Source organism: Astatotilapia calliptera, chromosome 7 (genome assembly GCF_964374335.1).
Source record: "Astatotilapia calliptera chromosome 7, fAstCal68.1, whole genome shotgun sequence".
NCBI classification, from domain to species: Eukaryota; Metazoa; Chordata; class Actinopteri; order Cichliformes; family Cichlidae; genus Astatotilapia; species Astatotilapia calliptera.
The window spans coordinates 59,917,498-59,932,862 of NC_137428.1; the positions used below are offsets into that span (position 1 = coordinate 59,917,498).

General features: G+C 39.7%; 1 protein-coding gene across 3 annotated transcripts in view; it reads left to right on the top strand.

Moving 5' to 3' along the window:
- Positions 1-299: 299 nt before the first annotated feature.
- sema3d (sema domain, immunoglobulin domain (Ig), short basic domain, secreted, (semaphorin) 3D) overlaps positions 300-15,365 on the top strand; it is a 30,443-nt gene continuing 15,377 nt past the window's right edge. Inside the window, exons 1-9 of one of the 3 annotated variants that reach the window (XM_080304746.1) lie at positions 589-869; positions 1,094-1,137; positions 7,011-7,267; positions 9,870-10,030; positions 12,064-12,126; positions 12,246-12,365; positions 12,461-12,554; positions 12,874-13,002; positions 14,788-14,924. In XM_080304746.1, the coding sequence (XP_080160872.1) occupies positions 7,045-7,267; positions 9,870-10,030; positions 12,064-12,126; positions 12,246-12,365; positions 12,461-12,554; positions 12,874-13,002; positions 14,788-14,924 (927 nt within the window). In that variant the 5' untranslated portion in view covers positions 589-869; positions 1,094-1,137; positions 7,011-7,044. Of the gene's footprint in view, positions 870-1,093; positions 1,138-2,893; positions 2,980-7,010; positions 7,268-9,869; positions 10,031-12,063; positions 12,127-12,245; positions 12,366-12,460; positions 12,555-12,873; positions 13,003-14,787; positions 14,925-15,365 lie in introns of those variants that run through there. The other 2 variants (XM_026176096.2, XM_026176097.2) reach the window with 2 other exon arrangements.

Here is a 15,365-nt window from a genome sequence, read left to right on the forward strand (position 1 = left end):
AATGTCATTGGTTTGATCCCCACCTCCTACTGTACAGCTTGTAGGTGGAAGTGCACTTAGCAAGATACTGAAATCAGGCTTGCCCCCAATGTATTCACTGGTGTGACAGATAAATTGATGCATGCCTAAAGAAAAAACGGGTGAGGGCATTATTGTAGAGTGAAGCACTGAGTGGTCAATAAGAGGAGAAAAGCACCACAGAAAAATGTGAGGCAGTCCTCAGTGGTTAGGTCAGTCCAATGAGCTGACTGCAATAATATTTTCAGCCATAGTTTTGCCACTAATAATTATAAAATACCACATGATCACTAACATGTTTTGCAGTAACACGAGCTGTGACTGGTGAGTCTATTCATGGTTATGAATGCTTTTCAGATCAGTTTTAAGCTGTTTTGATCATGCTATTAGCCGAAATACATAACCGTTAATAAGGCCCATCGTAACTCTAATAGTCGGAGCACTTTCGGAGGGATGAAACTGAAGCTGTGGAGCGTCCAAAAGAACGGCGGTACAGATGCTGAGGGCCCCTCCCCTCCAGCAGCAGCAGCAGCAGCAGCAGCACAACTGGGAGTTTGCCGTCTGTCTTTCGTACTGCCACAGACTACCCAGCCATCCAAAATACACACACGCAGTGCACGAAGAGTTCAAGAGCGCTTTTCAGTTTAACTAACGTTACAGGGAGTGGAAATATCTGCAGGAAGACCTCATTTTATCCATCCACTTTCCTTTTGGTCGGGTTGAAGTTGTGCCAAGTGTCATACTTTTGGTCGTTTTTTTGTGTGTGTGTTTGCAACGGACAACTTTCTGAGACACTGCTATTCATGTGGTGCACTTGCACGCGAGAAGAGACGAAGTCAGCGAGCGAGCAGGTGAGGAACACGCCATAATAATAACGAGGGTAATAATCTACACCAAGTTATAACCGTGTGTCAGGTGGACCACAGTAGAGTTTAAATTAATAAATTAATACTGCAGAGTTTTAAAGGGGGTTTAACGCTTTATGTGTATCTGTACATTTTATTAAGCTGGATTTACAAACTTAAACGTATTAATCAATATTTAAGTTTCTTTATTGTTTTCTTTTTCTTGATAGATCGTTTAAAGTACAGAGACTGTATATGGATATATGAGAAGTTGGTAAGAGGGAGAATTTTTGTCTTTGCACAGTGTTTGGGGAGGGGGTGGGAATTCTAAATGCCCCCAAACTGAATGTGACTATATGGACTTAAGCCAAGTACATGTCTACTGTCTGAATTAATCATACATACAGTAAAATGTTGACGTGGACACATTTACCTCATTGAGGTCATTTATTTGTGTTTGTGCATGTTAGTGGTTTACAGTCCAGCAGAAAAGAAAACAAGTAGTGATGTAGTTCTTTCTCACTGGTCCACTCTCCCCATATATTTTTTTAAAGGTTTACCTAACTTTGGACTGGGATCTGGTGGTTCTGAGAGAGGTAAACAAGGGAGGGAGGGAGGGGAGTTTGTACTTGTGTGGATGCATTGATTTCTCTGGCAGTGTTTCAGGGGTTTCGATCAGCATGACTGAGGTAAATAAATGACTTCTGCCTTGGGCGACAGAAAGACAAGACAGAAAATCTTGTCTGATTTTCTCCTTTAAACAGCGTCCAAACATTGCGTCATTGAGATGCTGTCAGGCATACCTAATACATACACACTGCAGTATACACACACATCCCCATGTTTACTTGGCCGGGAATGGGGAAGGCTCAAGACTGCTGTGGCTGTGATAGGAACCTTCCATGTGAAAAAATAAGTTACTATGTTGGACTGATTAAAGGGGTGTATTCCATTGTTTGCTATGCCAATCAATGCCCTTCCCATGCCGTGCTACAGTTGTGCCTCCTGTGTGCACTAATTCATTCCAGTTCTATGTGGCATGTCTGGACTAATCCAACATTTCTCTAAAACAACCACAGCATCAATATTGAGCTGTGTTTTAAATGGCCTACAGCAACACTTCTGAGCTCTGTCAGAAGTCAGTGCAGTCTCATGCTGAGGCTTTTTCCTGGACAGTGATGAAAACTAAAACCTTAAAGGGGTCTTTTGCAAAACTCAACAGGTTTCGGGTGGAAAGTGTTATTAAAACATACTTGTATGCTGCACACTAGTCTAGCCTAATATGGTTATGTTTGCAAAATCCCTCAGTGCTGACAGACAAAGCAACTGAGAAGACACATTTACTGCAGTGATGTTAGTATGTTTAGAGTGTCTACAACAGCTAGGTGCCAGTGACTTGCAGACAGACTGACTGGCTCGGTTTGGCTGTTTTTCTGTGGCCTCTCTGTGTCCCCACTCTGTAAATGAACTGTGCTTAGGCTCATATGGAGATAAACTGCATAACAGAGTCTTTCCAGCACTTACAAAGAACAATACAGTTGCTTCTCAAGTGTGTAGATGACAGTTTGGTCTTGAGAAGAGTTGTTGCGTAGCCTAGATGGGTGTACCCCTATATCCTCAGGCCATGAGGATACAAGTGGGTGCACTTACAAATGTCAGTCACTGTTTTCATGCCCTATATTGCTCCCATCTGCCTCCCTCAGGATGGTATTAGCTTACACGCACACATTTGTTCATACATGCAGGCACTCATACAGATTCTGAGTGGCTTTCCGGCATCATGACCTGTTCTGTGTGAGTAGAGTTACTGGTTTTGTTGTCAATTATCGGCAAAACTACCTGCATGTTTATCTTCATCCAACCGTCTCAGTTACATGGTCTGTTCTCTCTTTTACATATTCCCTGGCTTTGTTTTCAGCTCATGTTTTTTAATTGCCATTTTCTCTGTTGACGAGTTAAACCATAGATCAAGTATCACTCCTTGCTGCTTCCTCCCAGCTTTCCATTAACCCTTGTGTGTGACAGGAGACCTGAGCTGGCTCTGTGACAACTGCATGTGGTTGTGAGGAGCTGTGAACCTTGTCTTCTATTGTTGAAGACCAACAGTAAACATAAAGTGAGTCTTTAATAACAGGTGCTGGGGCATATTATTTGGCTTTGGTGTATTTGGTTTCCATACCAGCAGCCTCCAGGAGTGTTCCCTTTCCAGTGTTTTGAGATACAGACAAAATGTAGACAGACAGGACCTCAGGGTTGGAATTTAATCCATCTTCTTTGGTATTCCCCACAGACGTACTCTTCACTTCCAGAACGGAAGGAATTCAACTGGAATGTCCTCTTGTCTAGGCATTTCCATTCACAGATTTCATGCATATTGGTTTAGAGCAAAGTGTAATTGTGGGTTTATATTGTTTAAATTAAGACCTGAGTCATTTACTCTGGGAAATCCTCACTTAAATCCATTGACCAGGGCAGTAGAATCAACTGTCTGGAGTCCATAGAGTCTAATTTTGTATAGTTATGAGAGAGATTTGGTAATCAAACATTTTAGAAGTTATATGATATAATTAAAGGTAACAGATTCAGGAAATCCAGGCTGTCCGACTAGTAAGGGATCAACCCTATTCTGTTGCATGGAGAAATATTTGGCATCTTTACCAAGCATGGTTTGCACTGTGTATTCCTTCATTATTTGGGACTAATTTACTGCAGTGTTTTCAACTTCAAAGCCCATCTCTGTCTCCATCGCCATGTTTTGGATGATTAAATGTTGCGTGTAAGGGGATATTTTGGCAATTTATTTTGCATTCAATTTCTGGAGCGATATCTAATTTCCCAGGAGATGCACATGCTGCGCTGTTAGATATTATGTTTCAGTCAGATAATGTGGGATCACGTTAGTGATTAAAATGCTAAATGAATCACAGTTTGTGGCCTTGATGTCTACTTAATAAAATGAGTAAACAAATTACACAAAAAACTTGCACATTTATACTATGAAAGTTCCCCAAAAGCTTTAATTTATAAGCATGTATTGTAGCTTGTGGGGGGGGGGGGGGGATTGATCTGTATCCAGAATAATACCTCAGGGATCACATGTTTCATATTTACATTTTTTGAACCAGCAGTTAATTCCTAGCATACTTTAAAGCCGCTGATTATGAGCCTTTATATCAGTCTTATTGACAGCTTATCTTATTGACCGCTTTGCTACTGTTATTTTAATGTGGTCATAAAGTCTAACATAAAAATAAAAGACATGACATGTTTAAAACACAAAAAGTAAGGTTGATTCCTGTCTTTATGGAACAGTGACGTGTTTCCTTAATTACTTCCATCTATACCTGGAGTTATAGTTTGTAAACCCACTTTAAAATGTAATGTTTCTTCCATATTCTTTGTAGTTTGTATTTTTAGCATTTTTCCTGTGAGACATTAGCTCACACACAGAGAGTTGCATGCTTGCTTAAATACAAGGCTAAAGAAAAGATGATTGACTCTTGCCAAGAAAAACAATTAATGTCTTGAGAACTAGAAACAATTACCTATGTTGTTCTGCTAGGTCAGTGCCTGTGGTCAGGGAATAAAGACAAATAGCTGTGCTAATGCACTCCGTCCTGTGGAGATGGAGGAGTTAGATAATAGTGTACTCTACAGGGCACCTGGGTGTTGCTAAATGCCTCATTAGGGGTGGTCTTGGTGCAAGCATGCCCATAGCCAGAGCACTTCTTCACCATCTGCTCTTTTCTCATGACTGCTGGCAACTTCTGTTGTGTATTCACTTGAGCTAGTTTCTCTTTACGATTCTTGTACAGCGTGTCGGCTACTAGATTCACTGATAATACTAACTGAGTAGATGTTTTATGGCATGCAAAGACTGTATTGTTTAAACCGAAACAGAAGAGTCAGTATATTTAAAGGTGCTTTGTGTTGGTGAGAGATCAGAAGCCAGGAGCCCTTGGCTGCTAGCTTTAAATCTGTCACCATCTCTATCAGGATTGTTTCTCCTGACACCCTGCACTGTGTGCCGGCCATGCTGCCAAAGACAACAAGGACTCTAGTCACCAGGAAATAGGGGTGTTAGCTTAACTTACATGGCACAAGAAGTTGGTTTCCCCCATTATTCACATCTCTTGTTCACTTTTTCCCTTATTTCTCTTTTCATTTCCGTTATTGACACATTCAAAGTACTGACTCACTGGTACTCTGGTATTCCTCTTCCAGTGTGTGTCATCTATTACTCAAGAATTTTTGTTTTTTGTTTTTCTTCCAAGACTTGTACTTTTCTTTTCCTGGGGGTCATTCTTCTAGCGGGGTGTTGCACATGTCTGTGCTGCAGATAGATGTGGGCACTCAAGCTGTGAAAAGAGATGCATTACTGAAGTGCTTATCACTTGAGTGAAATTGTGTCACTGCTCTCCTGAAAATACTGTAGGGAGGATAAGCTTCACCATCAGCACTATCAGTATCGCTCACAAAGTGCAAAGACTACAGGGATTTTAGCCTCCTAACTTTCTCACTCTCTTTGCTGATTGCCCATCCATCACGCAGAGCTCTATATCTGTATTTCTAACCCTGAAGGTGTGAACACGTCTCAATTTGTCATCCTAAATAAACACCAGTCTGTTTATCAGAGTCTAATCCTCTTCGTTTTAAAGCTATGGGGCACTTGGAAGGGTGCCGCTCACCCCTGTTTCTGCACAAAGAGCTACAGTTTTAAACATCAGATGACTGAAGAAAGAAATCAAATAAACTTAAGTGAGTTGTAGTCGAACACCTAATATCTGTTTCACATTTTACCTTGCAGTACAAATCAATGGGCAAAGACCCGGGTCAGTATATTTACTCAGGATATCACCTTTTTTTTTAAGGTGCTGCTTACACATTATCAAATGGCTATTCTCTATATGTGGTGGACTTCTAAGGACCATACATGCTGTCAATATTAGAGATATAGGAGTGTGAATGTCATATCTAATCTAGCTTTAGCTTGACATTGTTAATGTTGTCACTTGACAGGTTGATGTGTGCTTTCTGAAACTGGGTGGAAGGAAAGTAATGATGGTGGCAAAAGGTCTTAAGGGGAGGCATTCTTTCAATGCATTCATTAATTTCTCCATCAATAGTCTGGTTAATTAGTATCCTAATGGCTGTGGGATTTGCAGGAATGCAGGTTAAAGACAGGGACAGTACTCAGTCTGTACTTAGAAGATGCAATGAATGCATCAACGGTGTAATAAAGGGCACAGATTTCATGAAGCTGCAATGTGTGTAAAAAAACATTTTGCATGATTCTGCACCCTGTTTGAGGTGAAGTTAATCTGAATATTATCTTGTATTGTATGAATTGTGCTGACAAGCAACTTTAATTTTAAGAAGGAAAATTAGTATCAGGGTTCACTGACAAATCTTTATATACTAGTTCCACTGCTTCACTTTTTAGGTGTCCAAGTACCACTGAAAAAAATATAAATTTATTAAAACACAGATTTTCAGAATATAACAAGTAAGTAGTTATTTTTTAGTTCTTGTCTTTTTTCCTTCTTACTTCTTTTTTTTTTTTTTTTTTTTAAAACTTGTAACAGTCTGTGCTCCTGCTACTTATTCTAAACCACACATTTATTTAAAAGCACAGCTTTTCAATCCTAGTCAGACAGCTAACTTTTCAGAATGTGAACTAATGTCTGGGCATTTTTAATTGATTGTGACGTCCTAAACAGGGCATGGCCCATTTTTTACATGGTATAAAGGAGGAAGTGACAGGGTCATCAACCAATCCTTAAGCTACTGGCAAGTATCCTTAAGGCAAAGAATTAAGTTGAGTTATCCATGTGAAAAGGATATGGGAGGAGAGAGAAAAGCGGAGACGTGCCTGATGAAAAGTGGTAGAATGCAACTGTTTTGTTAGTCTGACCTTTGTTTGGGGCAAACAGATTTAAAGGCGAAACAAAAGGAGAGCCGGTGACAAGCAACAGCTGATGTAGGATGGGCAAAGGAAGGGGACATGCCTGTAGGGCTCCATGGCGAAACAGCCACAGAAGTTTGTGTATATTCCCCCTCTCTGGAGTTAGATGAGACTGCTTGCATCCTCATACACTTATGATTGCTCCTCCCTAGCTTGACTCTTTACACTGGTCTCCCTCCAAGGTTGCAGAAAAGCACAAAGTGAAAACACTACAAGATGACTCCACACAGTATGAAGAAAGAGGACTCTGGCAATCAGACCTGGAATGAGGTTGGGGCTATGTTCTGCTTGTCTGGCAGTAATTATGGAGGCAAAGGGAAGAAGTTTATGGCTCTATTCCATCCGGAGGTCACACTGTTTGGACTGATTTTGTTGGCCATCCTCCCTGTTGGAGCAAGCATCAAACAGAGTGTCCCCAGGGTCAAACTCAGCCATAGAGGTAAGAACTAAATATTGCTGATGTTTGTTTTAATTCAAACAATATTGCTGTTTGACATAGGATTTTATCTTTTCATTTTTTTCTTTCTTGTCATACATCTTTCCATCTTTCAGTGTGCATCTTTTTTTTCTTACTTGAATGTGACTTGTGCAACAGGCAGAGGAAATGGTAAGAGGAGAATTTAGTGAAGTTTATGGAGATGATCTGTAGCACTTAAACATGAAGCAAAGTGAAATGTTTCTCACTTACTGATCCATCAGTCTGCTGTGTGGATATCATCTGACCGTATAAATGTGCTCTGTGTCCATGTATGTGGCTTTGCATAAACCAAGTGTGTTTGCTTTGTGCCAGCAAAAGTTAGGAAGTTATATTTTTGCATTCCTCAAACCTGAGTGCAAACTTTACTTCAAAGTCGTCATCCCTAATGCTGTGTATCAGCTACAAGGAACCACACATATTAACTTAACTTTTGTTCCATAAAATTGAATCCCCACTGTGACCTGAAAGTGAACTCACTCTGACTTCAACCTCCAAAAGCTTTTGGTCTTTTGGTCAAGGCTTCTAAAACCAACTATGCCTGGAAATAGATACATATGCATGTCCTACTGTATGTGTCCAACAAAAACATATGCAAGTAGCTGCAGGAATAAAGATTACTGTGGACACTGTTTTTTCAGCAGTTAGCCTAGTATTTAGCTCTACGGTTTGTCTTATTTTATGTTTCTTCCAAGCCAGTAAAGTAAAGTACTTTATCATGTCATGTAGTCTGATTGCCTTTAATTTGGCTACATGCTACTTTAATCTTCACTAAAGTGAATGGCTATTTGACAGCAATATCCATATTTGGTTCTCTCAGTGAGAATCACTGAGGCAAAGACAAATCTGTCAAAAATAACAAAAGCTTAACCAAGTGCATGCATCCTGCTCCTCTTGTCATCATTTCATTAGTGGACACTGTTCAAAAGCAACACCACCCAGCAGTGAATTCACTTCCAGCATAGCATCAGCTTTACGTAAGCCCAAATACAGATTCAATGACTAAAGGGTGAAATTATAAAAAGTAAAAATCCCTCATTGAGGGAGTACCTCTAAACAAACTGCTTTAAAATAAAAACCCAAGAACTTTAGTTTTCATCTAGTGAACATGTAGCATTAGCTTCTAATCAATATGTCTGTCTGACCTAAAATATAATAGTGTCTGCCATGCTCCTCTGAATATTCTGAAACCACATTGCACATTTATTCCTGAGACTGTAATTGTTTCACCATAATCAGGTTCTGGTGGAGCTACAAGTGAAAACAGAAATGACCAGATGGATCATTCAATAAATGAACGTGTTACCCTGGTAGCTACAAAGTCTTTGATTACAAATGGGAATTGAGCAGGATAATTGTCTGGATAAATCATAGCAAGCATATGGGTGTGATGTGACCTGCATCCTGCACACCCCTACCCTTCACCATATGAGGTATTTTTAGCAGTGACAATGTGTCTGATGCAGTTGACCTCCTGCCATGTGCTACATGTGAGAAAGGGCAGATTCAGGCATTGCTTACAGCTCTGAAGAGGTCTCTAAGTCTAAAGCTTGATCAAGTCTTACTCCAATAACTGGGTGCATGAAAGCAACATTGAGTTCCAATAACAAAGCTAATCAAGAGGTTTTCATGTTGTTTAGGGCTCTCCTCTTTGAAGAAATGTGTGGAGACTATGCTAAGCTTCAATAGGCTCATAGTGCTGTGTGTTTACAGAACAGATTACTGCACACCACACCAAGGGCTAGCAGGCCTAATCTCTTTGTGAGTTTTGTCTGTTTGGGGCATGATATGTGTGTAGGAGGGAGATACATCAGCACATGGGGGTTCAGTGTAAAGGGGAGGTATTAAGGGAGATTGTGTGGTGAGGAGGGGTCCCAAAAGTTCAAATATTGAAGGTTGGTAACCTCTCCAATCATTCTCACCAAGAGGGTAATCACAGTGTCAATCCTTTCAGAGTGACTCCCACAGGACTCCTCTGCACCGAGCCAGTGTTTACTCAAGGCATGTGGCAAGTGTGGTGCGCTGAAAAGAGCCTCGTGATAGAAGAGAGTTCCTCTAATGGAGATCAAAGACACGATCCTGAGCTAAAAATGTCGAACATATTCAGCTTTCAGAAACCTATGGACCTTACAAGCTGCGAGTCCAGGTCTAAAGCAAGCAAACTGTATATATAATTTCATATAAAAACAGTACGTGTTCTGCATAAAAATGTACAAGTGAATAGCAAAATCGTACTATTGTGTAATGGATGAACAACAGGTATTCCTGTCTAAAAGTCTACTTACTGAGATACTATGCTATCTAAATTGAAAAAAAAAATCGTATTTATGAGCATGTGTAGCTAAACAGGATTATGCAACTTTAAGTCGAGACTTTTTTCATCTCAGTGACTGTCTTTGGGATTATACTGGTTTTAAACTGCTGAGAATAAATTGCGCCCCACAGTATAGTCCTACCAAAATATGTTTTTTCACTTTAGTTTAATTTGACTCACAATACTGCATTTTACATGGCAGTGGGGATATTTGTTAATGTGTTTGTCTGTGTCTTTCTCATACTGGGACAGAACTGCTGAAGGTGGGCAGTGTATCTCTGTTTTTGAGCCCCTCCAATGGCCTTCATTCGCAGTCGCTGTTGTTGGATGAAGAGAGGGGTCGTCTTCTGTTGGGAGCCAGGGACCACATCTACTTGCTTGACCCTGACAATCTGGCTGAATCCCCTACAAAGGTATGCTATATATATGCATGTGTAAAATCAATATAGCATAAAGAATAATCCAGGTTCAGGCGTAAAAAGACAAGACACTGTACTAAGTAAAGAGCAGTGCTTATTTTTGCATTTGTTCATGTCATTTGTTATAATGTAGACATTTTTTCAGGTACACGTCAATATATTTACAGGAGTGTAAAGTAGAGCCAGAATGATATATCAGGAGGGTCAATATATTTATAGATATTAGCTGTTTGCTGATATAGCTGTATTAGCATTTATAATGGACAATAAATGAAAATTATAAAAATAAAGAAGAAACCAGGTGCACAACCTTATGAGTGTTGATGTTTTTCCACCAGAAGGCACTCTCCAACTTCCTGTTTGAAATGCCACAAACAAACAACAAAACAAGCTGAGTTGGGTAGAGTATAAATGAGTAAAATATCGAGGACCACTTGTAAAACTAAAACAAGAATACCTCAGTATTGGTTTAAAAACCTTATATTACTTGAAGAAATTTAAGTTTAAAGCTTTCACACACGTTAACTGACCTGTTAGTTAATGTGAACAATGCATTATGGAACATTTAGCTGCTACCTGTTTGGCAATTAAGTAGGGCGATAAGAATCGTTTTTTCCATTAGAATTTTCCTGAAATGCACTCAGCTATGTATTGTTTTAGGGAAACACTGATCTTTCAGTCAATAGCAGTCTGAAGTTATCTGTCTAGTAAGGTCAGGGTCATCAACTTAGAGAGTCCTTGCCCCCACCCACACGCATGGAGCACACACACAATTACATACATCAGGTATGTACACGTTTGATGGAGTGTGCATGCTCAGACTTTACACAAACACACAAATGCATTTGGATGGATGCCATATGTTAACATTTGTAGATGTTAGTGTGTTTATGCAGCTGAGGTTGATCCACTGGTGGGAAGACGGTGTGTTTATTTGATCTTTATCTGGTTGTTTTAACTCTTAGTCTTGCTCTTAAAGTGTTGCATTTCTGTTGCCTTTAGGGGTCATTGATATAGATGCCAGAGAGATATGAACAGAAAGTCTGACCCTCTGAGCCCTGTGAGATCAGCCTTGACAGTGAATGTGATCTTCCCCTGCAAACTCAGTGTTTATCAATTACTGAACACGCATACCTGGACTGGGACTAAAAGCCCCTGAAAGTCAAGGCTTTATGATGCTCACAAGCATTCCAGGTGTTTTTACCTTTTATTATAAAGAAGTCCACATAATTTAAGTCTTTAAATAACTATATATGCTAAAGTAAATTACTCATTTTTACTAGGTGAAACAAGGTCAGCGATCACATGAAACTCTATCCAAAACTAATTAAAACACTAACACAGGCACACTGTTCTCGCTCAGCACATCGTATTGTAACGCTGCTTTTCTGTATGATAATTCAGCCATGAATAAGTTTGGGGATAGCACTCCATGGTAGGATTTAGTGGAGGTAACACACTAAGCACATAAGCCTGTTATAACACATGTATGAGTATGGTGGCATACATTAAAGGGAGGCTGGATGTTATACCTCAGCTAATCTCTTACCACAACACCTACAGGTGTTTAAATACTGTAAAAATGCCATTTGTTATTTAGATATGGATAGAGATGAAAGGGAAAACATTGTGTAGTTATTATTCGTTTCATTTTACGTTTAGCATATTTCGGTGTAAAAATAGAATGAAATAAAATACTATTTAAAGCAAAGGAAAAAAAGTTTGAGCGTTCAGGGGCCTGCTCTTGTTTTTAACTTTTTAACTTAAATGATTCATTAAAAAAGAATCAGGTTAAAGGATCTAAAAGAAATCCAGAAAATCTTGTATCCTATTCTGTATTCTCAAAAGTAACAGCTATTCATGGAATGTTTGTCACAACTAAAAATTTTAATCTTTAGAACTTAAATATTTTAGCATAGCATGCAAACTATAAAGAACTGCAACAGGTCTTCTGTAAATTGAAGCTGAATGCTCACATTCTGGTTATATTGTAAGAAGTGAAATATTTCTGATTTATCGGTTATTAGATTCACTGGCCTGCTCTGAAGGAAAACGTGGAAATGTGCAAACTGGCTGGCAAAAATGAAAATGTAAGTGTTTCTAAAGAAATCTATAGAGTTTAAGTTTCTGTGATTACTAAATGTATGTGTTCAATCAGTCCTTCCAGTGTACCTCATACATGTTCTTTTTCTGTCCCTGCTTGTTCCAGCTGGAATGTGCAAATTTTATCAGGGTCCTTCACAATTACAACCGAACACATGTCTATGCCTGTGGGACAGGGGCCTTCCACCCCACTTGTGCATTCATTGAAATCACTGGCCACAAAAAGGTAAAGTGGGCATGAGTGGATCTTAACAGGAAACATTTTGACTAGAGTCGATAAATAGGCTTACGTTTGCGAATCCTCTTAATTTTGTCTCTCAGGATGGCGTTTTGAAGCTGCTGTCTAATACAGAGGAGTCTGGCAGGTTGAAATGTCCTTTTGATCCCTTGCAGCCATTTACATCAGTCCTCACAGGTAAGATAACATAGGTGACATTGTACAAAGCAGTCCTCTACCTGCCTTATCTTTTATTGAGCGAGAATTTTATAGCTGCAGAGCGCCACGCTTCACTTCACTCAGTTATTTGCAATGAATTTGTATTCATGTCTTTGTTTGTCAGCCCTCTTCTCCCATTTTTGGGGGCCAAGAAAGTTACTTGGCAGACAAATGCAAAACAATTGTGTCTCTTGCATGTGCTTGTTTCAGTATGTTAATTGAAATCTTACTCACTCTGTGTATATTTTAAAAAAAAGCTGTAAGATTTGTTTTCTAAGTCTACTGTGCTTCTATTTAGATCAGTACCTGTATGCGGGCACATCTTCAGACTTCCTGGGCAAAGATACAACGTTCACACGCTCCCTAGGCCCTCCTCCTGACCAACACTACATACGCACAGACATCTCTGAAGACTACTGGATCAATGGTACACACATGCTTGCACACATCCACGTTAACAGGCTGACTGCACTCCAAACTTGTTATTGCTTTTTCGCATAACTTCTGGCCTCTCTACTGATACAAAGAGCCTCTCTGTGCCCTCAGGATGGTTATTGGCATTCCAGAGGGAAGGAAACAGCCCACTTACTCATTTAGCTGGAACTTTTATATGATTGCCATAGCTGAGCCAGGACCACGCCTATGGGGGAATTTACAGTGTGCCACAAAGTTCACAGTCCTAGTCACACCGCATGTTAGCCAGGGGTATGCACAGTCATCACTTAGGACTGAGGAGTGACCTTCTCTGCATGCATCATCTCCTGTTTGCAGTGTTTTATAGCCACTGATGGACTGTCATGTATCAACAGTTGTCACTAGAACCTAAATCCTTACACATGGTCTCCACATTTCACAACTACACAGTCAGAGATTTTTGGAGTAATGCGCGCTCTCTCTCTCCCTCTCCCTCTCTGTCGGTGTGTGTAAACAGTGAGTGTCGACACAGGGCGGCCGTCTCGTTTTCCCATTTCTTGGAGTGTTTCGGTGTTTCAGTGGAACATCTTTTCATGACTAGCAATGACCTTCTGTCCCATGTGTTAGCTATAATGCATTAAGCCGTTCCAGTTGGGGAATCACCCTCTAGTGGTTGGCTTGGCTTCTAGGTGTCGAGCTAATGTTGATGTAATGTCACTGTAACGTTTAAACTTTTGGGCCTGTTCCCTCCTGATGGCAACATGCTGTTGTTTCTCCTCACTGCTATTTTCCTACATCATATGTAGCACTTGTTGTTTTAATACAGTGTCCAGTGCCGTAAATGCAGTTGAAAATTGTGCTTACTAATAATTCTTAGTAGCTTGAACAGTTAAAATCAATCCAAAAATAACCTATTTGCCCTCCAGTAATTTTCAGAGGCAAACATGCTTTGTGCAGTTTAACTGTATTGTAAGTATTAATTATCCATTTGATAATTAGCAAGTGTACAGATTAAATTTTGCACATACACACAGGATCATCACATAAAACATAATATATTCTTATTCATAGGCCCGTGACAGTTTTATTTTTTAATTTTTTCACAATCAAAAACATTTTAGACATAGAATTATCTCCCAACTCTTTTGTTCCATTCAGATGTCTGGACTGTTTGAAGTTTTTTCTGCTGTATCTTCTTTTGCAATTGTTGCATTCACAGCTGTCCTGCTTTACTGTCACCTTTGCATCAGCATTGTGTCTAACCACAGCAGGTACTTCCCTTTGCATTATTCAGTTTTTAAATGTTTGCTAAAACATCCAGAAGTATCGTGTCAGTTTCATGTTGATAGATTGCTTTCACGTCCCAAAGAGGCCAAAAAAACCAGTAACAAAGATTTTAAGTACAGGACATATACACTTGTCATAGATGCTCACATATAAATCAGATGTTTAACCCAGGGTGTGTAAGAGTATCTTTATGCTGCACTGATGCATAATTGATACTGCCTGACATACTGAAAATCATGTAAATTTAAACAAAACTGCTTTTAAAGTCAATTAAATCTTCTTTTACAATTGCTGCATGTACCTAAGTGCAGTTTATGTTCAGCCCATTTCAGCTTTACACTTAGTAAAGAGAGAGTAATACATCAAATCTCTCTGCAGAAATAGAAGACGACTGTAAATAAACACACGCTAAGTGTAGTTTTAATGCTACCTTAAGACTGCAGTTCATGCCAAAACCATTATGACTCATTTTAATGCTATTTCCTCTGTCTTCTCCATTCTGTGTCTTCAGAGGCCAGGTTTATAGCTGCCCATCCCATTGCAGACACCTACAATCCAGATGATGATAAAGTATACTTTTTCTTCCGCGAGGTGTCCTGGGAAGGCAACGACAAAAGCATCCTCTCCCGAGTGGCTCGTGTGTGCAAGGTGAGATATTACAGGAGAGAGGTGTGGAAAGTAGGAGATATATGGTGGAGGGGTGAAGGGGCTGGTACAATATAACTAATGAGCAACAGCAAAGCCAATGAAAGACAGTATGATGCTGTACATGGATGCTGAGGCCCAGGTAGTGATGTGGTAGGTGCAGAGAACTGGTGCTTGAAAAGACAGCCTAAAGTAGATAGGACCTTGTAAAATAAGAGATGGTGTCCTGATCGGGTGTGAATCTTTGGCTGGGAGGAACCGTTCCCAATTTTATCCCAATTCTTTTGTGGTCATCCAACTCTGTCTGGAGCAGTAAATCATGGTTAGAATTCTTATGTTTGCTGTGTTTTTACTACCTAGTCAGTCACTGAGGTCAATATAGGTAATTTCTTTTCTGAAAGACCTTTGATGATAATGTGTCACTGCCACTTAGGTTCTGTTTGA